Below are 24,058 nucleotides of genomic sequence, written 5' to 3' on the forward strand. Positions count from 1 at the left end.
TTCATCCCTCGATCATCATCACCTGTTTTTAATGATAGGCATATAATCAGAACTCAAATGTTTACAGGTAGAATGCTGCACAGTCCCGCCAAGTCCAGGCGGCGTGTCCTCTTGGCAGCTGAGGAAAACGGAGGCTCAGACTGGGGGAGTGTGCCCCTGGGGTCCCTCCTTCCCCACCTTCAGCGAGGCCCGGGCAACTCACATGGACCTCACAGGAGCTTCCCGCAAAATGCCCCGCCCCGCGGTGGGGAACAGCCGAAACCACGTGGGGCCAGAAGGTCACGAAGTCCTGGAAGCCCCGGGGACTGTCCTCCCATAGGCCACCTCCCACCCCCGGGCTATAGAGACAGAGGGACAGAAGGGCCGCCCTCGCGCTGCCGAGGCCCCGCCCCCGGCCCTTCGCCCGCCCGCGCCTTCAGCGGAAGCCGGAAGCGAAGGCGGGCCCTGCTAGCCCCGCGGCTCCGAACTCGGTGGTCTTGGAGGCTCCGCAGGATGGGGCAGAAGATGGCGGAAGAGGAGTGAGTGGGATTTTCCGGGGCGGCGGAGGCGACAGGGCTGGGCCCCGGCGGGTGACAGCTAGCGCCTCAGGCCGCCCCTCGTCCCTAGGAGGAGGAGCTCCTTGTGCTGGTTGGCCAGGACCGATCTTGCCGGCCCCTACGAGGAGGGCGGGAGGGACGGGCCGGGGCCCAACACGGCCTCCTGGAGGTCGGAACCTCAGGCTGGGGATCGGCCGCCCAGTGCAGGCCTGGATAGCCGTCTGGCGGCACCCGCCACCCAAACGTCCCTTTCCCAGCTTTCCGGTCTTGTCATGATTACGGAGCGCTCCGCCTCCTCCAGGAAGTCCCCCACCCCCACCGCCCAGTTAGCCAGGCGCCTCCTCCACCGTAGAGATCTTTTTCTGTATCTGTCTCCATTGAGTCTCATTCATTCATTAACTGCCGGCCATCTATATATTCCAGGCCCTGGGCACATAGTAGTGAAGGAGGCAAGCCAGGAGCCTCCCTCTGGGAACTTCCTTGTAGCAAAAGACCATAAATAGACAAGACGATTTCAGTGCTCTGAAGGGAGTGGAGTAGTGTTAGGGTGGGGGCGTCTACTCAGGAAGGAGTGCCCGTGCCCGTGCCAGGAGGAGGGATAGGAGAGGGTACAGCGAGTGCAAGACAGGCTGCAGTGCCTTTGAGGGACAGAAAGGCAGGCAGGGTGCCTGGGGTGCAGAGAGCAAGGGGGCTGGCCCTGCAAGATGAAATGGGGGCGGCGGGGTTCCTGTCCTCTGGGCAGGGACCACTCTCAGCCCATCTCCGTGCCTGCTGGGCACAGTGTATTGCATGTTGTGGATGCCCTATCTGTGTGTGTGGAATGCGTGTGTAAAAATTCACAGGGAACCCCGTGGATTTGAAATTTGGCTCCCTCACCCGTCAACTTTCCCGATCTGTCTCTTGGCTGATGGTCATTTCATTTAGTCGCCTTATTTGTTAAAGCATCCGCTCTGTCCCAGACACTAAACTGTGCCTCAGCAGCACAAACCCAAAGAGGTGGCAAGGACCAGTGACTTCATGTTTGGTCTCAAAGCTCAGTTCTGCCGCTGACTAACTGAGGCATTGGCCAAATTGGGCAGCCTGTCCGACTCTCTGTTGTTCGCGGGTATAAAAGGGAAAGTAAGAGCATCCACCGCAGACATGTTATGCCTATTAAACGAGAGGTTGTAGGTTACCTAGCCCCTGGAATGAAGCAAGCCTCAGTACACATTAGCTGCTGTAATCACAATCGCAATGACTATTGTATCCATAGTGCACTAGTGAACAATCCCAGCACGTGCCGAGAGAGCTGTGGGGAACAGAAGCGGTGGTGTGGAGCGGGGTGTTACAGAGGAGGTTACACTGAGCCTTTTGAAATCTGAGAAGGATCTTACAAAGGGTAGGGCATTCCAACCAGATCACCAATTGCGCAAATTCAGGTGGCTTCTTCAACTTGTGGATATAATCCAGGGAAAAGAATGTAAACGAGAAATAAAGGCGCCAAGTAAATGATGTTGGACCTTGGAAGTGATGAGATTCCAGTTTGCCTCTGATTACATCCCCCGTTATGGCCAAAGAGCAGGTGGCATGTGGTTTCTACGCAGGCCCCGCCGCCCCTTGTTCCTGTCCTCCAAATGGCTGCGTTCAGCAGCACCCGAGGGCACTGCTACCGCCCTGTGGCAGCAGGCAGGAAGTTTTGTAATCAGTTTCTCTCGTAAGGCCTGCCTGTTGGTTGCAAGATTTAAGACTCCTATAAAGCTCTGTGCCAAGTTTTCTCTGGCTTTGTGTGTGTGATACTTTGGAGCCCTTTTTCCTTGACCTAATTCTGCTTTTTGTGTCCTTCCACAGGTTCCCCAACACAACTCACGAAGGTTTCAATGTCACCCTCCACACCAGCCTGGTTGTCACTACGAAGCTGGTGCTCCCGACCCCTGCCAAGCCCATCCTCCCTGTGCAGACAGGGGAGCAGGCTCAGCAGGAGGAACAGTCCAGTGGCATGACTATCTTCTTCAGCCTCCTGGTCCTAGGTGAATGCAGTCGCCATCATCTACCATCTTGCGTGTCTGTGCGTGTTGTGTGGTTAACCCCCTTTAAACCACTGCTTACTTTGTCAAATCCTCCATTTGGATTTCACTTCAGACTGAGGGACTGTGATAGTGCATAACATTATAGCAGGGTACTTCTTTTTCTTCATAAAAACTTAGAGCTTAACAATTCTGAAGAGCCCTTTTTTGAAATATCTTAGATGTCCTTTGGAAGAGAGAATTAAAGATGTTTGGCCTAGAAAACAACCTTGAACGTCTAGTTGAGTGGATTTCAAACTCTGCTCATGAAAGTCTGTGTGTGTATGGTAGCAGGAAGTAGAGGTAGTCAAATGGAAGGGCATCTGACTTTGACCAGAGCAGCATTTTGTCTCATCTCTATTAAGCTTCTGTGTAAAATTTTATGTAAAGGTTTTGCTGCTGAGGAAAAGATCAGGTGCCCTTGTCCTAGCACACTGTTATCCTTAACCTCAGTCATTTCATTAACCATGGTCATGACTTTCGCCATATCTGTATAACACCGGTGCTGTTATTTACTTATGTAATATTTTTCTTTCAACAGAGTCACTGTGTCAAACTTAAAATCTCATTTTGTTCAACCTCCTCCTTTAACGGGTGAGGAAATTTAGGCCCAGAGAGGTTAAGCGATTGACACACCTAAGATCTGGGAACTAGAGACTAACAGCCAGATTACAAGACATCATTCAAGTTTAGATAAAAGGCATTAACTTCAGTGCCTTCCAGACTATAGAGAATAGGCAACTGTGTGAAACAAACATAAAAATAGCCAGTTGAAACTGCACAACCACTTTGGATTAGCTGACTACAGAAGAAATAGCTTAGAACTTGACCCAAGTCCAAACTCTCATTTGAAAAGTGAAGCTGGCATGTTTACATTTTCCACTCTTCTTTAATGATCGTTAGTCATATTTCCAATTAGATCTTTTTAGAAAAGTGAAAGGTGCAGCTGGATTTAAAGGTACAGAGTATTTCTCTGCTGTCCATTAAGTGTTTTTTTGAGGGAAAGTGTCACTTCTTTCACACTTTAGTCAGACTTTTAAAGTCAATTTTAATAATACAGTAATTTTTTCTTGTTGTTGTTAATTCTCACCCGAGGATATTTTTTCCATTGATTTTTTTTAGAGAAAATGGAAGGAAGGGGGAGAGATAGAAACATTAATGTGTGAGAGAGACATCAATTGGCTGCCCCCGTGGGGCCGGGGATCAAGCCTACAACCAAGGTATGTGCTCTTGACTGGAATTGAACAATCAAGGACTCTTCAGTTCGTTTTTTTAAAAAACTATGTTTCTATTGCCCTGGCCAGTGTTCTCAGTGGTTAGAATGTCAGCTGCCCACAGGAGGGTCTCAGGTTTGATTCCCAGGCACAGGCGTGTACCTCAGTTGCAGGTTCGTTCCTCTCCCCAGTCGAGGCGCATATGGAAGGCAACCAGTCAGTGCATCTCTCTCACATCGGTTTCTCTCTCTCCCTCTCCCCCACCACCTTCCTCCATCCCTCCCTGCTACTCTCCCTGAAAAGCAATGGAAAAAAATATCCTCAGGTGAGGATTTAAAATTATATATATACACTAGAGGCCTGGTGTACAAAATTCATGCATGGGTAGGGTCCCTAGGCCTGGCTGGTGATCAGGGCTGATCTGTGGGGCAACCAGCAGGGAGATCAGGGGGCCCTGTTGGCACCTGCCTTGGCCAGCCTGGTGCTGCCTACTCGTTGGCCGCCTCCCTCTGCAGGGCAATGTGTGTGTGTGTGGGGGGGGGGGGGGGAGCTGGGGCGGGGGTCTCTGCTGGCACCCGCCTTGGTTGGCCTGGGACCTGTTGTCTGGGAGCAGCTCCTGCATTGAGCATCTGCCCCCTGGTGGTCAGTGCGCATCATAGTGACTGGTCGTTCCACAGGTAGTTCCACCATTCAGTCCATTTACATATTAGGTTTTTATTATATAGGAAATGTGTGTGTGTGTGTGTGTGTGTGTGTGTGTGTGTGTGTGTGTATGTTTTATTGATTTTAAAGAGAGAGGGAGTGAAAGAGAAGCATTGATGATAGAGAAACAAGAATTGAACCATCAGCCTTTTGGTGCAATAATACAGTAATTTTATTTAAAGTCCTAGGGCTTATCCTTGTCTCTCATTAATTAAAAACAAAACAAAACACAGAAAGAACTATTATATCTGGCTTCTTTCACTTAGCATCATGTCTTCAAGGTTCACCCAAGTTGTAGCTTGTGTTAGAATTGTATTCCTTTGTATGGCTGAATAATATTTCATTGTAAGGACATCACATTATGTTTATCCATTCATCAGTTGATGGGCATTTGTGTTGTTTCCACCTGTTGACTATTGTAAATAGTTCTGCTATGAACATTTGTGTACACATGTTTTTTTGTTTTGTTTTGTTAAATATATTTTTATTGACTTCAGGGAGGAAGGGAAGGGGAAAGAGAAAGAGAAACATCAGTGATGAGAGAGACTCATTGATTGGCTGCCTCCTGCACACCCCCCACTGGGGATCGAGCCTGGAACCTGGACATGTGCCCTTGACCGAAATCAAACCCGGGACCCTTCGGCCCACAAGCTGTTACTGTATCCACTGAACCAAACCGGCTAGGGCTGTGTACCCATTTTTGTGTACATTTATTTTTCTTTCTCTTAGATAAACAGTATAAACCTAGGAGTGGAATTGCTGGGTGAATGGTTACTCTGTGTAACTTTCTCAGGAACTGCCAAACTTTTCCACAGAGACTGCACCATTTTACATTCCCACCAATAATGCTCAAGTGTACAATGTCTCATATAGATTTACTATCCTAGGTAATTTTTTACCCTGCAAATGTAATTAAATGTAATTAGGGGATTACTTCAACAATCTTGTTTTCTTTTTCTTTTAATATAGTAGCTTAATACAAAGAAGAAAGGCAGTTCTTTTCTTGATCAAGAAATCTTTAGTTCTTTAAATCCTGAAGTATTATTAATCTATTTACATTGTTGTCAGCTTGATATATTAGAGAATATAAAAGGATTGCTTGGGGAAAAAAAAGCTTTTGTTTTGTAATCACTTTTTTCACAGGAGGGTGAAAAGCATAAGTAAGATTTTCAAAGTAATTTTTAGGATGTGTAGCATTTAAGATTATTTTGTGCCAAAGACTACAAAACAGGTTTTTAATGTGCTTTTTCATCCAGGCAAAATTCCGCCCAGTGTTAATGCATGTTTGGGGCCAGAAAGGACTGAACTGTATTTAGAGTGCTGTATATTTATCTTGGATTGTCTTCTCCTCAAACAGTTCATAAACCTAGACTCTAGAGTCCCACTAATGTCACGCAGGTTCCATTTTCACCTAATCAGATTCTTGGCAGTTTATGAGTTGGAATCTCCACTTTTTATGCGCAGGTCAACATTTCTTTAGCAGAAATGAATGCTTTTTAAGTAATTTTGAAGACATTTTTCCTCTGCTCTTGTATATTATCAAGATAACATAATTATTGTATATTCCTGATTAGATATGTCTGATAAACTACAAAAAAAAATACTGTTAATAGGTAATTTGCTAACTCACTACATGAACTCTGGTGAGTTGAGGGAAATCATCAGTCCATAGTTCATTCTTCAGGAACTACTAATCTGGAACACATTTGCCACTTTGTTTACTATGTTAGTCATTCAAATAAAATTATAACATTTGTGTCCCAAAAGGGTGGGAAAGGATTACATTGTTTTCCTCTTTGTTGAGAAGGGATGCTAAAACTCTTCGACTTTTAGAAGCTTGGAATCAGTTGACTTATATATATACTTAACCATTGCTGAACTTTGACTCTGCAGAAACAATGGTGAGTCACTGTTCTTGACTTGCACTAGAGTTAGCAATTAGCATCATTTGACACATCCATTTTATGAGCCATTAAATTTATTAGCGTTATTAAAATTGGCACGTCTGTGTTTTAATATAGCTTACATAATTATTGCTTCAAGCATGAAAAGTTGGAAGCATTTTAACTTGTGGTGTGCGTATTCTCTGTGCCACATAGAAGTTTTTGTTCCTTTTTGCTTTTTTAGCCCCCCAAGTGAATTTGGAAACATGTACTTATATTGTGTATATACTTTTGTACATTCATAAGCACATATTCACATACAGGCACATATAGCTTGGAGTTTGTTTATTTTCATATAAATGGGGTCCTATAGCTTGCTTTTTCATCTCACAGAATGTCTTGGAAGTCTTTCCAAGTTAGTGTTTTTTATATACCTCATCCTCTTTTTTCCTTTTAGAGGATATATATGTGCTAAAAATAAACATAACATAAAATTTACCACTTTAAAATGTACAATTCAGTGGCATTTACTACATTACCACCATTTAGTTCTTTTTTATCATCCCAAAAGGAAACCCGATACCCATTAAAAGCATTCACTCCCCATTTACCTCTCTCCCCAGTCTCTGGTAAACATAAAATTCTGCTTTCAGTCTCTAAGAATTTGCATACTCAAAATATTTTATACAAATAGAATCATATAATATATGATCTTTTATGTTTGTCTTCTTTCATTTAGCATCATGTCTTCAAGGTCCACCCATGTTATAGCAAATGTTAGAATTGTATTCCTTTGTATGGCTGAGTAGTAGTCCATTGTAAGGATATACCACATTATGTTTATCCATTCCTCAGTTGATGGACATTTGTGTTGTTTCCTCCTGTTGACTGTTGTAAATAGTTCTGCTATGAACATTTGTGTACATGTTTTTGTATGGACATAAGTTTTTGTTTCTCTTGGATATATACTTAGGAGTGGAATTGCTAGGTTAAATGGTTATTCTCTATGTAACTTTCTCAGGAACTGCCAGACTTTTCCACAGAGGCTAGCTGGCTGCACCGTTTTACATTCCTACTAGCCAGACCCAAGGGTTCCATTTTCCTTACACCCTAACTAACACTTGTTATTTTCCAGTTTGTTTGTTTTTTAATGATAGCCATCCGAGTGGGTGTGAAGTATCTCACTGTGGCTTTGATTCGCATTTTGCTAATGACTAATGATGTTAAGCATCTTTTCATGTGTTTATTGGTCGTTCATATATCTTGGGAGAAATGTCTATTCGGGTCCTTTGTTCATTTTTAAATTGTGTTGTTTTCATTTTGTTGTAAGAGCTCTTTATATATTCTGGATACTAGATCCTTATCAGATATCTAATTTATAAATATTTTCTCCCATCCTGTGGGTAGTTTTTTCAGACCTCATTCTCTTTAATGGCTGATGACCTTCCTTGAGCCCTATATTTAGCCCTTTCTGTTAATAGTTTCCATCTTTGTTCTGAAAGATGCAGATGGTTTGATTTAGGAGAATACATGTTTTAAATTAATTTTTTCATCCAGCTTGGTGCAAAAAAGGATCAGAAACTGATTTAGCTCCCTAATTTGTTATCTATCTACTTATGTGCTCACGCGCCTGTCTCTGTAGACAATAGGCATGCTTTGGTCACATGTTATGATTATGCACTGGAACTTTTTTCTTGCTCTTAGTATTTAATGTAGGATTTTTCTAAATAGGTTAAATATTTATAATAACACCACAGATTGATAGTGTAGAGCAGCGGTCGCCAACCTTTCAGACCACCGGTTGGCGACCGCTGGTTTAGAGCACAGAATGAAAGGACAAAATTTGTATATTTACAACTATCTCCTTTCTCTGGCCACCTGGTGCTTTTTGGTGGAACTAAAGATATCTAATCTGTCACTGTGGCTCTGAGGGTGGCCAGTTAACAGCCATGCAGATTGTTCAAAGACTCCTTTTTACAAAAAAATAATAATAAATTATTTTTAGTATTATTAAGATGGTACTTTGATTGAGGAGGTAGTATACCACCTAGATGCCTAACAAAAAGAGACATGCACATTAACACTTGGACCATGAAATTACATTTAGGAATTATTTATGTAAAAGTATACTTTGGGGGGTGGGGGGGAGAATCCAGAAATACTTATTCCTTTTAAATAGTTTTATATTCTTTTCTTTTATGACAACACGTCTGTGAGGAAAGTCAGACATTAATTGTGTTTTCGTGACTGAGGCATGAGGGCAGCCAGGAGGGAGGTGGGGGTGCCCGAGGTTAAGGGCACAAGTTTGGAATCTGGCTCCACCATGCAGCACCTCCCAGTGAAGTGACCTCTGAGCCCCAGTTTTCTCATCTAGAATCAAAGGAGAGAGTAGTAATAATAGTTAAGAGGGGTGTTGGGGGTCAGAACAGTGCCTGGCAAATGGGGAACCCTCAACCAGCTGGAGAGCAAGTACCCCATCTTTAGGATTCTGACAATCTTATCACCAAACCAAAGCATTTACTTTGTTCTGTTTATAAAACACCCTCACTTTCCTCTGTGTTAAGAGAGAACCAATCACCAGGTGGTAAAATACTTCATGTCAGCATATTATAGTTACATGAAAGTGATTGATTTCATTGACTTGGTCTTCACTATTTGGAGTTTTCCAGTTGATGACTACTTCAATAAAGTTGAAGACCATTTCTTAGAATCTGGGAAGTTTGAATAATTTTAATTGCTTAGAAAAATATTAGATGTCTGATGCTCTTAGATGTAAAGAAGTATAGAAAAATGTTTTAAACGCTGTGAGTCTACAGTTATAACACTGTGAGTTTCCAGTTAAAGAAATAGATTGCAAATGCCACTGAAGTTTACAGTGTCACTGACAGTTGTCCATTTCCCTGGCAGCCCTCCAGAAGTAATTATTGCCTTGAACTTGGTATTTATCATTTTAAAATGTGCTGTTTTAACAATGTCTTATTTTTCCTACAGCTATTTGCATCATATTGGTGCATTTACTGATTCGATACAGATTACATTTCTTGCCAGAGAGTGTTGCTGTTGTTTCTTTAGGTAAGTGCTTATTGGTGAGTCTAATAAAAGCAGTAGCAATAATTATGATTTTTTTAGTGCCTCCTACTGCCAGGAACCACAAAAGATGTACATTCCTGATCTCATTTAATCCTCACTACCACCTGCCATGAGGGTGTTACGATCCTGTTTTACAGGTGAGGACACTGGCTCAGAGAGGGGTGATGACCTCCTGAAGGTCACATAGAAACCCCTCAGTACAGCTCCCAGGCCTTTTCTGCTTCTAGAATACATCTGCTACTAGGCACGCTGACATTCTGCTGAACTAAGACAAGTAATTGGCACTTTAATTCATAGTGTCACTGAACTTTACAGCCAATGGGGCTCTCACTTTACAGTTTAGGAAAAAGAAATGGCTCACTTTAATGTCAGAGTCAGATCTAAAGTCTTCAGAGAGCATTCCATTCTACCTCGAATTTCTCTCTTTTGTTTCCTGTGGCATTTAACTCGTAAGATAATTAGCCTCTATTTAAAGGGAATAACAGGTGTGACCTCATTTGTACGTTCATTGAAGTGGTTAGTGGAGGAAGAAGCAGAGACCTTATTTTCAGTGAGTACTAAGATCAAGAGGAAAATGTTGGTGGGGATGCTTAAGACATAGTAAATAAGCCATAACCCGTTTGGCTGAGTGGATAGAGCATCGGCCTGCGGACTGAATGGTCCCAGGTTCGATTCCAGTCAAGGGCATGTACCTTGGTTGCGGGCACATTCCCAGTAGGGGGTGTGCAGGAGGCAGCTGATCGATGTTTCTCTCTATCCCTCTCCCTTCCTCTCTGTAAAAAATCATCCAAACCTTTAAAAAAAAAAAAAAAGACATAGTAAATAAGATTTTACTAAGTTCAGCTAAAGCTCTTACCACATTATAATATTGTAGTTACTTACAGGCCTACTGATGATATTTAGTTTTTTCTTATCACTGCTGATGCTTTAAGTTTATTTTCTTTGCCTTGTATATTTTGTTTAGTGTATTTAGTAATTATTTCACGATATAGTTGTGATTTAGGTTAACTTTGGAAATGAACTCTCAGACTCTGTTCATTCTCCTTCCCCGTCACCACCTGTGCTCCTGCTGCCCGTGTTCAGCCCTCCTCTATTTTCCCTGGACTTCACAGTACTACTGTGTGCCAGTTCTGGCCTAGGAGTGTTCGCATTGCCGTCTCATCTAAGCTTCATGACCCCCAGTGATGCCATATTTTAAGGAACAGGCACCACTATATAGCATTGATCTTTAGTAGAGTTGAAAACCAGTTTTGCTCAAAAGAGTTCCTGTTCCCTGTTTAGTGGGCTCTTCAGCTGTACCCCATGGCAGATTCTAATAGCCTTAGTTAACAAGATAGCCTTAGAGCTCTAAGAATGGGAGGATCATTCATTAACATTCCTTTCTCTATTTTAGGCATGTTGAAAATAACCTACATAGCTAATACCTATTATTCTGGGGCATTTCAGTAAAGACTTTAAAAAGCCATTACAAGGAATTTACAGTTTTGCAGTCCCTTTTCATAGTTTCTTAAAAATAATAAATATAGTTGGTGCATATTTAGGTGTGTGCACATGGAAATTAAAATGATGGTATTATCATTTGGTTTGGAATGTCAAATTTTTCACTGTCTCTTGCATGTGCTTGTATTAGGACTTACAGCATACATTATTGGTTGCCCACCCAAGAGCCATTTCCTCCCGTCTTCCTTGAAAATAAATAGAGCCCTTATTTTGGTCAAGTGTCTTGCCACAATGTGCTCACAGAAGATGGGCCCCTCCAAATCAAGATTGGTCTTTGCTGTCATAATAATTTTACTCTCCTTTGCCAAAGAGGGACAGAGGTAGCAAGGCAGTGTAAAATCCAGTTCTGGCCAGTGAGACCAAGGGAATGGGTGCTCAGTGGTGGCTCTAGGGAAAAATCGTCTTATCTCTGATAAAAAGAGTAATTTTCCCTTTCTTTGATGCTATTGTATGAGGATGTGATGCCTGGAGCTCTGGCAGCCATCTTTCTGCCACTGTGGCTCAAAGACAAAAGGTAGAATGCTAAGGATTGCCAGGGGGACAGATGAGAAACCTAGATTCTTTTTATTTTTTTAATATATTTTTATTGATTTCAGAGAGGAAAGGAGAAGGAGAAAGAGATAGAAACATCAATGATGAGAGAGAATCATTGATTGGCTGACTCCTGCACGCCCCACACTGGGGATTAAGCCCACAACCCAGGTTTGTGCCCTTGGCCGGGATCAAACCTGGGACACTTCAGTCCACAGGCTGACGCTGTATCCACTGAGCCAAACTGGCTAGGGCATTGACTGCATTTTTGTTTGTTGAAGTGATAGCTACCTATCTCAGAGCTGCCTTTTATATGAGAGTAGAGGCCCGGTGCACAAAATTTGTGCACTAGGGGGTGAGGGTCCCTTAGCCTGGCCTGCACCCTCTCGCAGTCCGGGGCTCCTCAGGGGATGTTATCCTGGGATCAGGCCTAAGCCGGCAGTCAGACATCCCTCTCGCAGTCTGGGGCTCTTGTAGTCTGGGACCCCTCGTTCCTTACTGCCTGCCTGCAGCGGAGGTGGGAGAGGCTCCCGCCACCGCCGCTGCACTCACCAGCCGTGAACCCGGCTTCTGGCTGAGCAGCACTCCCCCTGTGGGTGCACACTGACCACCAGGGGGCAGATGCTCAACGTAGGAGCTGCCCCCTGGTGGTCAGTGCACATCATAGTGACCAGTAGTTCCCCGAGTCATTCTGCTGTTCAGTCAATTTGCATATTAGGGTTTTATTATATAGGATGACAAACATCTATTTAAACCATTTTTACTTGCAGCTAAAAACATCCTAATTGATATGGGATAGGACTCTTTCTATTCAAAGGACAAAATCAATTCAGACTGACTCAAAGGAAATAAATTGGTGGGGTTGAGTTATACACCCATTGATTCATAGAACAACAACAACAAAAACACACACACAGGTGGTGCTAGCTTCTTATTTAGCTGGGTCAAGTCTCTTGGACTCAGTTTTTCTCCATTTTTCAACAGTGCTTCCCTTTGTTTTGGCTCCCCTCTTGGGCAGGCTCTCTCCATGTGGTAAGTCTTCATAGCTTCAGGCTTACTATCTTTACAGTACCAAACAGAGCCTGTCCAGTGTGGCTCTGTGGTTGAGCATTGACCCTGAACTAGGAGGTCACGGTTCGATTCCCGATCAGGGCACATGCCCAGGCTGTGGACTCAATATCCAGTGTGGGGAATGCAGGAGGCAGGCAATCAGTGATTATCATCATTGATATTTCTCTCCCTCTCCCTTCCTCTCTCTAAAATCATTAAACAAACAAATAAACAGTCGTATTTATAGTAGCAAGCAGAGTGGGCAAGGTGGCCTCCTCTTCTCCCTGGTTCCACCAGAAGTTGTAGATGACTTCTGACCATGTGGCCACCCCAGAACTGGGCATGGCAGGGGGTTGGGGGGAAATGGTGTTGGGGATCAACCAAGGCTCTCCATCCACAAGATTCATATGTTTACTGATATTGCAGAAATAACTGTAGACTGTACAGGCAGGTCTTGGGAGGGATAATGGAAAATAATTATTTTCAATAATTATTTGCTAGCTTAGGTGATTGGAACACTAAGAGAACTACCAGGGAGAGTGCTGGGTTCAGAAAGTAGTTTTTATTCTATTAAGGGACATTTGGTTAGAATTTAGAAAAGCTGACAAAACTATCAAAATAGTTCTGCATTTCATAAAGCTGTGTAAATTGAAGGAGAACTTTTGTAGTACTGGAGCAAAATGTAACAAAATATTGAGATATTCTCCGTGTCAAGAATTTCCAACTTTTGTGCCAAAAAAAAAACAACCCGAGATGAAGCTGCCAGAGAAAATGGGGTCTTCATTCTTTCAGGATAAATTTCCCGGCCTACCTCTTCCAGCCAGAAGTACAGAAGTCCACAGTCACTTAGAGACAGTATTGGCCTTTTGTGTGATGGCTAAGCCTTCAGTGTTCCTAAGAAAGTGTTGTTATAGAAAAGGACTTAACTATACTGTAAAGACACATTTCTCCCTTATATTTTATTGTATTTTTAAATGAATCTTGATACTTTTTTAATTCTTTATAAAAAATATCAACATGATGCTCTAAAGATACTTCCTTACTGGCCCTTGTCCAAAGCTTTCAGATACTTTATATACTTCATGAAATTCTGTAATTTGGGCCTCTTTTTTAAAAAATAAATTTTTGGCATGGTTAAACAGTTATACAAAAATCCTTTTCATTGACAATTTTACCTGTTTTTATCATGCTTCATTCTCTTCCAAACCATTTATAGACATATATATATCAATTAGATGGCTTTATTTGGTTTAAGTTTATATCATTTTTGGTGTTCTTTTTACCATTCTTTCCATGTATTACTTAAACTCATATATTTATTTTCATTGGCTATATAGTGCTGATTCACTGTTTATAGATTTAGGGCTAAAATTTTAAGGAAAGAAAAATAAATAATTGTATTGTCCACTATCCTTTGTCATATGTAGCAAAAAACAGGTGTAGATTTTTTTTCGCAATCATACTTTATTTTAGAGCATGAAAAGGCCAGAATGGGGTTATGTAAGTCCTGGAAATTTGACTTTCTAATGCCAAGGTTTAGCCTGAATACAGCTGATAGATAGAAAACCTGGTTTTAACTTATAACTGGATTTGATTGGATCATTTAGTGAATAGAATACACAAAAGTGCCTCCTGTCATAACCTTCTTAACTATATCTGTGTTTTTAATTATAGGAATTCCTTCTTATTTTTTTAAAATATATTTTTATTGATTTCAGAGAGAGGATGGGAGGGGGAGATAGAAACATCAATGAGAGAATCATTGATTGGCTGCCTCTTGCACGTCCCACACTGGGGATCAACCCGGGCATGTGCCCCAACTGGGAATTGAGCCTTTACCTCCTGGTTCATAGGTTGACACTCAACCACTGAGCAACACTGACTAGACAATTCCTTCTTGTTTTGACTAAAGGATATTTTTTTTAAGAGAAGTGCTCTTTTTATTGATGAGGGTTTTGAGTGGAAGATGAGGAAAAAATCATTCAGTCCCTGAATTATTGACTAAAAGTAATTCTGGAAAAAAGCAAATACAGTAATTATATTCCAATTGTACTTAAGTTATTAAAAATGTTTTTAAATGAAACTTAAAGGGAGGCTCCTAACTGTAATAGCTTTCATTACTTTTTAGACTCAGAATCTAATGTTGATGCAACTTAAGATGTCCCACAGGTAACTCTCCCTGAGTCTTAAGTGTTTGATTTATTAGAGAAGAAACAGACATTCATGTGTTGGTGTTAGAGTAGCACTATCTTAGAGGCCAAAACTGGTTGTCAGATTGACAAAATGATTGCATTCGACAGAGGATTCTCCAGGCTGTCACATCCTATGGAAGAGTGCTAGCACAGACTTTTCGCCTCCATGTTTCTGGAAACACAGATCGGAGGTGATAATTTATTCTTGGAAGTTCGTGTTGCTGTTTTGCTGCCATTAGCTAAATGTGTGCTCATGTGTAATAGCTTCCTGCTTTTGCCTAGAGCCTTGCTTTGACTTCCCTAGTTTTATGGTCATCTTCTCTTGTCACAGCATTTTATCATCTTTAAGTTGTATTTTGTATTTAAATCTTCCAGATATGCCAGAATAGTGAGGTAGTCTACTTTTTTAAAATTGTTATTTCCGAGAGGGGAGGAGAAGGGGAGATAGAAACATCAGCGGTGAGAGAGAATCGTTGATTGGCTGCCTCCTTCACGCCCCACACAGGGGATCGAGCCCGCAAGCTGGGCATGTGCCCTGACCAGGAATCAAACCATGAGCTCCTGGTTCATAGGTCGACGCACAACTACTGAGCCACGCCGGCCAGGTGAGGTAGTCTACATTTTAAAAGTAAAAAGCTGTTAAAGAATTGCATTCTGAAACTGGCTATGTTGGTGCTGATTTCTATAAATTTCCTCTTTCACCATATCAATGTTCTCTTCACATTAGTAAGGGATACCATTCCTTTGAAGAAGTAAGCTACTTTAAAAACAAAACGTTTAAACAGTCTTTCCCCCAGAAAACAGATAGACAACCCTGAGATACTGATTCCCATCCTACTGGCAGGTCTTCTGTCTTTTAGAGTATCTTTGAAGTAGCATCTACTTTAGTATAAGTAGTAGAATCAAGGACTTGGTTTTCAAAATTATCTGCACTGTGTGTCTGTGTGTTTATTTTTAACACAGTGCAAATAAATATGTGTGTGCATATATATTCTTTAAGAGAATTAGGATCATGTTCAACGTACTGTTTTGTAACCTTATTATTACAATTAATGCATTTTAAGCATTTTTCCTGTAATGTTAATTATCAAGAACACTGGTATTTTACAGTGGTCATGGTAGACCAGTATCATGAGGTGGTAGAATGTACCCAGGAGCCAGTAGTTAGTCTGGCCCTGAGCTGTCAGACGAACGTCTTAAGCTCTTTGAGCCTTCCTACCTGCAACATTCTCTTGAGGATTAGAAATACGTTGAAATGACAAACCCTGGGAGAATAGGCTCAACAAGTCATTATTAATTGTTCCAAGTGTTTTTACTTAATCCATTAGTGTCTGTAATGAAGTGTGTGCATGAAAATCCATTGGGGGGCAAAAGAAAATAGTAAGATTTATGTTTCTATTTAATTTTAATCTCACTTTTTTACAATTTCTATTTTTGTATATATTTTAAAATATATTAATATAGTAGCACTGTTTTATAATAATACGCATTTGTAACTTGAAAGTGCATGCTCAAATTCTTTTTACTGATAGGAATATACAAAATTGTTTCTAGGGTATTATTTCCACCTGGTGGACAGTTGTGTGGTAAAAAATAATTTCTCCTAACAGTATACCTCAATCTCAAAAGGTAAAGGAATAGTTTTCCAATTTAATGCTGTGCCATAGTTCAGTCCTAGGACTTCTCAAAAGGATTACTCAAGCAATAATAATAATAGTATTAGTAGTAATAATAATATCATATTTTACAAAGATTTCCAGTGCCTTTATAAATCCTATACAATAAAAGCCCAGTGACCAAAACAGCTAAACAACCAGAACAACCAGAGACCAGAACGACTGCCGCCCCTTGCTCTGGCTGGCCCCGTCCCCCAGCAGGGACCCCAACACCAATCAGGGGTGTGGCTGGCCTGCAAACCCCCACAGCCCCTCACCTCAACTGGCCCCACCTCCCAGCAGTGACCCATACCCCGATTGGAGTGGGGTTGGCCAGCAAAGCGCTCCAGCCCCGCCCCCCAGCAGGGGACTCCCACCCCGATCAGGGGTGTGGCTGGCCTGCAAACCACCCATGGCCCCTCGCCCCGGCTAGCCCCGCCCCCAGTGGGGACCCCCCCCAATCCGGGGCCCCCATCAGGGCAGGCGGGCCGGCCCCCACCTGTGCACCAGGCCTCTATCCTATATAATAAAAGGGTAATATGCAAATTGACCCTAATGGCAGAGCGACCACTCGACCAGTCACTATGAGGCGCACTGACTACCTCTCGGTCCTTTTCCATGGCCAACAGACTCTGATCACCCAATGGCAAATGGGGAACTGGGGGGGTGGGTAGTGGGGAACACGGGTGGCACCAGGCCAAGGCCCCCACCCCACCAGTCACCCACACACAGAGGCAACCCATGGCAGGGGTGGGGGCGGGGCCAGCGAGCGGGTGGAACCCTGACCTCTCGGTTCCTCCTCCTGGCCAGAAGGCTCCAATCACCCGATGGTGATGGCAAACAGGGAACTGGGGGGTGGGTGGCAGCGGGGGGCGGGGCCGGCTGCGGGCAGCCAGGGAAGATGGCCCTGATCGCAGGCCAAGCCGAGGGACTGTAGCGCCGGGCCTCTAGTAAGAATATAAAAACAAGCTTAGGCAATAGAATAATTTTTGATTTTTAAATGTTACTGTTTCATATGTAATTTCAAGTGTTAATCATGGTATTAAGGTTTGGTGTACATTTACAAAGGAAAATGAAAGTTGAGGTTTTAGTAGAGCAGAAAAACACTAGCTTTAAAAGTGAAATCTGAAACCATGAAAAGAGGTTCAGCTTTCCTGGTATTCAGGAATGATTACTGAAGGCAGGTTGACTGAAAATGCAAACTGAAACCTTAAAGTACAGTGTCTTGCCCAGCATATTGGCAGAAATGTTTAAAGTCTGATGATTTTCCAGGGTTGGTGAGGATGTGGGGATTGCTCTGGTGGAAAGCCATACTGGCACTTTGGAGGACAATTAGGCAACATTTTCAGATATAAAAAAGCTCATGCCATTCATTGTCTCTGGATCCGCCTTAGGGCAACACTCTTACACAAGAGGCATGCACAAATACGTTCATTGCAGCATCACTGTTAATAGCAAACCGTTGGAGACAGCCATCATTGGGGAACTAGTTTTTAAAATGTGACTTTAAAAAAATTAAAATGTAGTTTGCATACCATAAACTTCACAGTTTCCAAGTGTGCAATTCACAGGGTTGTGCAACCACCACTACTATGTAAGTCCAGAACAGTTTCATCGTTTCAAAAAGAAACTCTTTATCCATTTGCAGTCACTCCCCATTTCCCTCTTTCCTCTATAACAATTTTATTGAGATATAATTCACATACCATACAAGTTACCCATTTTAACTGTACAATTCAGTGTTTTTTAGTATAGGCATAGGATTGTGCAACCATTCTAAAAATTGATTTTAGAACATTTTCATCATCCCAAAAAGAAACCTCATGCCCTTTAGCTATTGCCCCCAAAGCCCTACTCCTCAATCCTAGGCAATCATTTCTGACTCTGTAGATTTGCCTATTCTGGATATTTCATTTAAATGCATCATAAAATATACCTTTTATGTCTGGCTTCTTGCACTTAGCATGTTTTCAAGATTCATTCACATTGCCACATGAATTAGTGCTTCATTCCTTTTTATTGCCAGATAATATTACATTGTATGGATATACCACATTTTTTAATCCATTAATCACTTGATAGACATTTGGTTGTATCCACCTTTGGCTATTTTGAATAATGCTGTCAGTGAACATCCATATACAAGTTTCTGTAGGAAAGTACACTTTCAGTTGTCTTGGTGGAATTCCTGAATCCTGTGGTAACTCAGTTTAACTTTTTGAGGAACTGCCAAACTGGTTTCCCACAGCAATTGCACCATTTTACATTCCCACCATCAATGTATGAGGGTTCCGGTTTCTCTGTAGCCTTGCCAACACTTGTTTTCTGTGTTTTTGAAAATTATAACCATCCTAGTGGGTATGAAGAGGTATCTCATTATGGTTTTGATTTGCATTTCCCTGATGACTAATGTTGTTAAGCATCTTTTCATGTACTTGTTGGCCATTTGTATATCTCCTTTGCAGAAATATCTATTCAACCTGTGGCATTTTTATGCTATGCTGTAGAACTGCTAAAAGGAATGAGGCAGATTTGCATGTAATAATCCCTGGTCTATTTTTACATATAGATCAAGACTTACACTGAGCAAAATAGCAAATAGTAGAAAGATACATTGCAGCACCATAAATTTTATATAAATAAACATAGCTGTGCCTTTTGTATACACACACACACTCACACGCACACACACGCACACACATACCCCAGGACTATATGTTTAAATATAAATATGTAAGGGGATAGAGAAGGGTCTGATAGAATATTCCTCAAACCTGTCAAGATGGTTGGTTACCTTGGGGCAGGAAAAGAGAGAGTTAAGATGAGAGTGGGATTTCATCAAAAGGGGCTTTGGGTTTTGTTATAACATTTTAAGAGTATTAATGAGCTAGTTACTTGATAAAATAATTTGTATAAAACTCCTTAAAATGTATACACAACTTGAAGAGATAAGGAAAAAGAAGCAACTGGGGAACTCTAGCTGGAGAGGGCTTAGAATCAGTGCTTCCTGCCACCTGACAAATGAATGCAGCTCCTGTTCTGCGGATATGGTCATCGCCTCCCTTTATAGCTCAGATTTCTTTTGTCTTGGTCTCTCTTTCAAAGTAACTTAATTACTCGTTTAATAACACATAACAATTCAAATAGTATAGAGGTTTATAAAGTTTAAATTGCTCATCTCTCTTCACCTCAAGTCCCTTCTTCTCCATGACAATTTGTGTTAGTACAGCTCCTTTTCTCAATAAACTTCTATGTCCTAGTTTTGTTTCCTCACCCCTCCCAGAAGGTCTGTTTCTTCAGCTTTCTGTATTTGATGGGGAAAGCTCCTTCCTCTGTAGGGAAAGGGGAGTCTGTCGTTCAGTGTCTATGACAGTGGTCTTCAGACTTGCCTTGTGTCAACCCCTACCAGAGATGGTGATTCAGTGGGTCCGGAGTTCTGCTCTGGTTTCTCGATTTTATAAAAAGCTCCCATGGCGATTCTGATGGACCAACAGGGTTAAGAAGCATTTACCTAGTGAATAACACAGCAGTCATAAATTGTACCCGTGATGTTTGTTTGAGAATTATTTTATGAGAGAGTAATGAAACTGTCAGCTTTATGGAAACATGCCTGAACTTAAATGGTCTGTTTTGTTCCAGGAATTTCAGATAATTTTCAACCTTTGGTTTTATCTCTGACTAAATAATCTACATTGAGCTGCCATCTGAGTCTGAGAAAGTGATCTTGGGTTCATTTTTGAAAATGTTAGGAATAAGGGGCAAACTTAGCTTGTAAGATTTCTCCCACTTCACATTGAAAATGGTGGATGTAGGAAGATGAAAGGTGTTAAATCTTCTGTGTCAGGCAGACTGTTCCTGGGTCCTATTTTGTAAGCTGTTTCTCCCCTGAGATTTCTGTGGACTTCATGATAGTATGTTTGCCTGAGAGGCTCATGCAACTCCTAAAACTTCACACTCATTTCCATTCTTGTGTTTTCAGACATGAAACTTGCAGCAATTCATAACAGCCATTTAGAGACATAATAATACTTTCTCTAGAATAATAAACCTGAGTAATCTTTCTCATACCTTAAATTTATATTAAACTTAAATTTTCTCTTCTAGGTATTCTCATGGGAGCAGTTATAAAAATTATAGAGTTTAAAAAACTCGCAAATTGGAAGGTAGGTTCATTTTTAACATAATTATGGTTTTGTTGGTTGTTCTTAATTTTAGCAACACTGATAGTATGGTGGCTCTCTTATCAATGAAGTTTATATTATCACATTAATTTTTTTAACATTCTATTAGATTAGGGTTGATACCTTTACAACTTACCTTTTTTAAATATATATCTGTTTTAAGTTAACATGGCACTAAATGTTATGTTATTTATGCACATTTTTGTAATCTTAAGGGAAGGCTCTAATTAGCTTTATTTATTTATTTATTTATTTATTTATTTATTTATTTATTTAACCTTAGAGAGAGAAACACCAATTGCTTGCCTCCCTCACATGCCCCGACCAGGGATCAAACCCAAACCTGGGTATGTGCTCTGATTGGGAATCGAACCTGCCACCTTTTGGTGTACAGGATAACACTCCAACCAACTGAACCACACTAGCCAGGGCTCTAATTAGTTAAATGTTAAACAGTGTTGATAGCTTCCAATTCTATACTCACAGCTGAGAATAATAAAACATACTTGTCCAACACTGTAGAGCTTACAGTATGCTTTACAAACTATAGCTCATGCTGTCCCCATGATACCCGTGGGAGGTAGATTGAGTATTAACATCACCCCATTTTTACAGATGAGGAAAGTAATGCTCAGAGAAGTCGGGACCTGTCCAACGTCACAGAACTATGAAGTGGCTGAGTTGAGTCATGTGTCCACACCCTGTGGCCCTGTATATTCTATATTTTCTCCATGGCACCGTGCTGGCCTGAGTTTGTGGAGGGCCATGCCTTCGTGTTTACACAGTGGTCATTAGAGAGTGAGCATCATCTTGTGGCGTAAGGACTAATTGAAACTTGAATTTAAACTTAAACTTGAGCATTCATATTGAGTAGAGAGATTAACAAGTGTGTTACAGAATGGAATTATGAATGGAAATAAGGTCCATTTCAAAATATTAAAGAATTGGATGGTTAAAATTTATCACATTTGAGCTCCCCCTGGGGTTAATCTGCCTGCTAAGCTGTAGAGCAGTGGTCACGAACCTTTCGGACCTCACTGACCACCAGTGATCGGCGGACCACCAGTTGGCGACCGCTGCCGTAGAGTATACACTTTGTAAAACAAGCCATATGACCATTGTTTGAAGCACAATTTGAAATTGTTTTACATAATATTCAGGAAATATTATATGTTTAAATGAATTCTCAAGTGTATATTCAGCTTCTAATAGTACAGAACCCCCCTCAGCTGAGCTGAGGCTGGGCAGGCCCCACTGGAGCACATTATGAATGGTATCTCTGCCTCCTGCAACTTGTTAAATTTAACCACCCTTGCTGGGACTCGTCCTCGGCTGTGGGGTACAGACTGGAACCCTTTCTCTCCTCCTAGGCTTGTCAGAGCCTGATCTGTACCTAACACATTTTGTTTCATTTGATTTAAAAGCAGTTGATCAAAATTTAAATTGATTTAAAAACAATTTAAAGTTGTTTTATTTTTAAATATTATTAATCCATATAAAATTCTGGAATTTTCACATAAAAATTTGAACTCCTAGCTTCTCTTGAAAAAGCAGCTCTCTTGACCTAACCGGTTTGGCTCAGTGGATAGAGAGTCGGCCTGTGGACTGAAGGGTCCCAGGTTCGATTCTGGTCAAGGGCATGTACCTTGGTTGCGGGCACATCCCCAATGGGGGGTGTGCAGGAGGCAGCTGATCGATGTTTCTCTCTCATAATGTTTCTCTCTCATCGATGCTTCTAACTCTATCCCTCTCCCTTCCTCTCCGTAAAAAATCAATAAAATATATTAAAAGAAAAAAAGAAAAAGCAGCTCTCTTAACAGCAGCCTGCATTCTTCCCAGCAGAAATACAAGGCACCGAGGGGCAGCTGCTCCCCTGGTAGCACCATGTGGCCCCTGGAAACCTTTGAGTTGTGACCCTGCTCTGAGTGGTGAGAGGAGAGGAGGGCAGGTTATCTCACACTTTTAGTTTTACCTGCTTCAGTGTTAGTGAATTTATTTTTACAGATGTTTCAAGTTAAAATAATAGTAATACATTTAATAGTACAGACAAGTGAGCCAAAGTTGGGTGATTAATTAAGTGCCTGCAGAGCCATCCAGGCAACCAATGCTTGACCTCAGAAAAGGGCAAGGTTTCTAGCGGGGGTGATAGAGGCAGGCTTCCTGGAAGACCAGTGTTTGTATAACGCTGAAGCGGGAAGCAGGACACCTGTTTGGAACCTGGGTGCCACAGGGAGCAATTGGAGAGAAGAAAAGCAAGGAGGTTGTTGTTGTTTTTTCTCCAAGAAGTTCTATTTTCAGGCTGTCTCACTGGGCCTGCCTTCTACCTGTATTGTCATATGTTCAATATATTTCTCTAAATCAATTGCTTTTTTATTTATATACATTTTTGTAGCAGTTTTTTTAAAGCTTTATTGTAAAATATACATAACATAAAATTTTCCATTTTAGCTATTTTCAATTGTACAATTTAGTAGCATTAAATACATCCACAATGTTATATAATCATCACCACTATCTATTTTCAGAAGTTTTTCATCATTCTAGTGGAAACTCAATCCATTAAACAATTCCCCATTCCCTCCTCCCTATTTTCTTTTATATATATATATATATGTGTGTGTGTGTGTATAAATTTTTAAAATTGATTTCACAGGGGAAGAGAGAGGGGGAGAGAGAGAGAGAGAAACATCAATGATGAGAGAGAATCATTGATCAGCTGCCTCCTGCATGCCCCCTACTGGAGATCGAGCCCACATCCTGGCATGTGCCCTGACCCAAAATTGAACTGTGACCTCCTGGTTCATAGATTGATGCTTAACCACTGAGCCACACTGGCTGGGCCCTCCCACTTTCTATTCTTTTTTTTTAGTAGCCCTATTCTACTTTCTGTCTTTATGAATTTACCTATTCTAGTTGCCAAATGTACGTGAAATCATATAATATTTAGCCCTTTGTGTCTGACTAATTTTACTTAGCATGTTTTTGTTTTTTTTTAAATATATTCTTCATTGATTTCAGAGAGGAAGGGAGAGGGGAGAGAGAGAAACATTAATGATGAGAGAATCATTGATTGGCTGCCTCCTGCACGCCCCCTACTGGGGATCGAGCCCGCAACCCAGGCATGTGCCCTTTGCCAGAATCGAACCCGGGACCCTTCCGTCCTCAGGCTGACGCTCTATCCACTGAGCCAAGCTGGCCAGGGCCATGTTGTTTTTAAAGTTCATCCATGTTGTAGCATATATCAGAATTGCCTTTCTTTTTATGGCTGAATGATTTCCATGTAGGTTTGTACCACACTTTATTCATCCGTTGATGAACCCTTGGTTTGTTTCCACCTTTTAGCTGTTGTACATAATGCTGCAATGAACTTTATTTTAAAGGAAACATCATAGTACTGTTTTAAGTGGAAAACCAATATCATTTTTATAAATAAACACTATAAAAACAAAGGAATACTGAAGTCTCTAAGGTCAAGCCTGTCA

The 24,058-nt window shown here is 41.4% G+C and overlaps 1 protein-coding gene across 4 annotated transcripts in view; it reads left to right on the top strand.

The window, feature by feature from the left end:
- The first annotated feature begins 405 nt into the window (after window positions 1-405).
- Window positions 406-24,058, top strand: part of SLC9A8 (solute carrier family 9 member A8) — a 65,253-nt gene continuing 41,600 nt past the window's right edge. For all 4 annotated transcript variants that reach the window (XM_036322080.1, XM_036322082.1, XM_036322081.1 and 1 more), the window contains exons 1-4: window positions 406-518; window positions 2,364-2,542; window positions 9,369-9,449; window positions 20,500-20,558. In XM_036322080.1, coding sequence (XP_036177973.1) covers window positions 493-518; window positions 2,364-2,542; window positions 9,369-9,449; window positions 20,500-20,558 — 345 coding nt within the window. In that variant the 5' untranslated portion in view covers window positions 406-492. The remainder of the gene's footprint in view (window positions 519-2,363; window positions 2,543-9,368; window positions 9,450-20,499; window positions 20,559-24,058) is intronic.

Source organism: Myotis myotis, unplaced genomic scaffold, assembly GCF_014108235.1.
Source record: "Myotis myotis isolate mMyoMyo1 unplaced genomic scaffold, mMyoMyo1.p scaffold_m19_p_9, whole genome shotgun sequence".
In the NCBI taxonomy this organism is placed as follows: Eukaryota; Metazoa; Chordata; class Mammalia; order Chiroptera; family Vespertilionidae; genus Myotis; species Myotis myotis.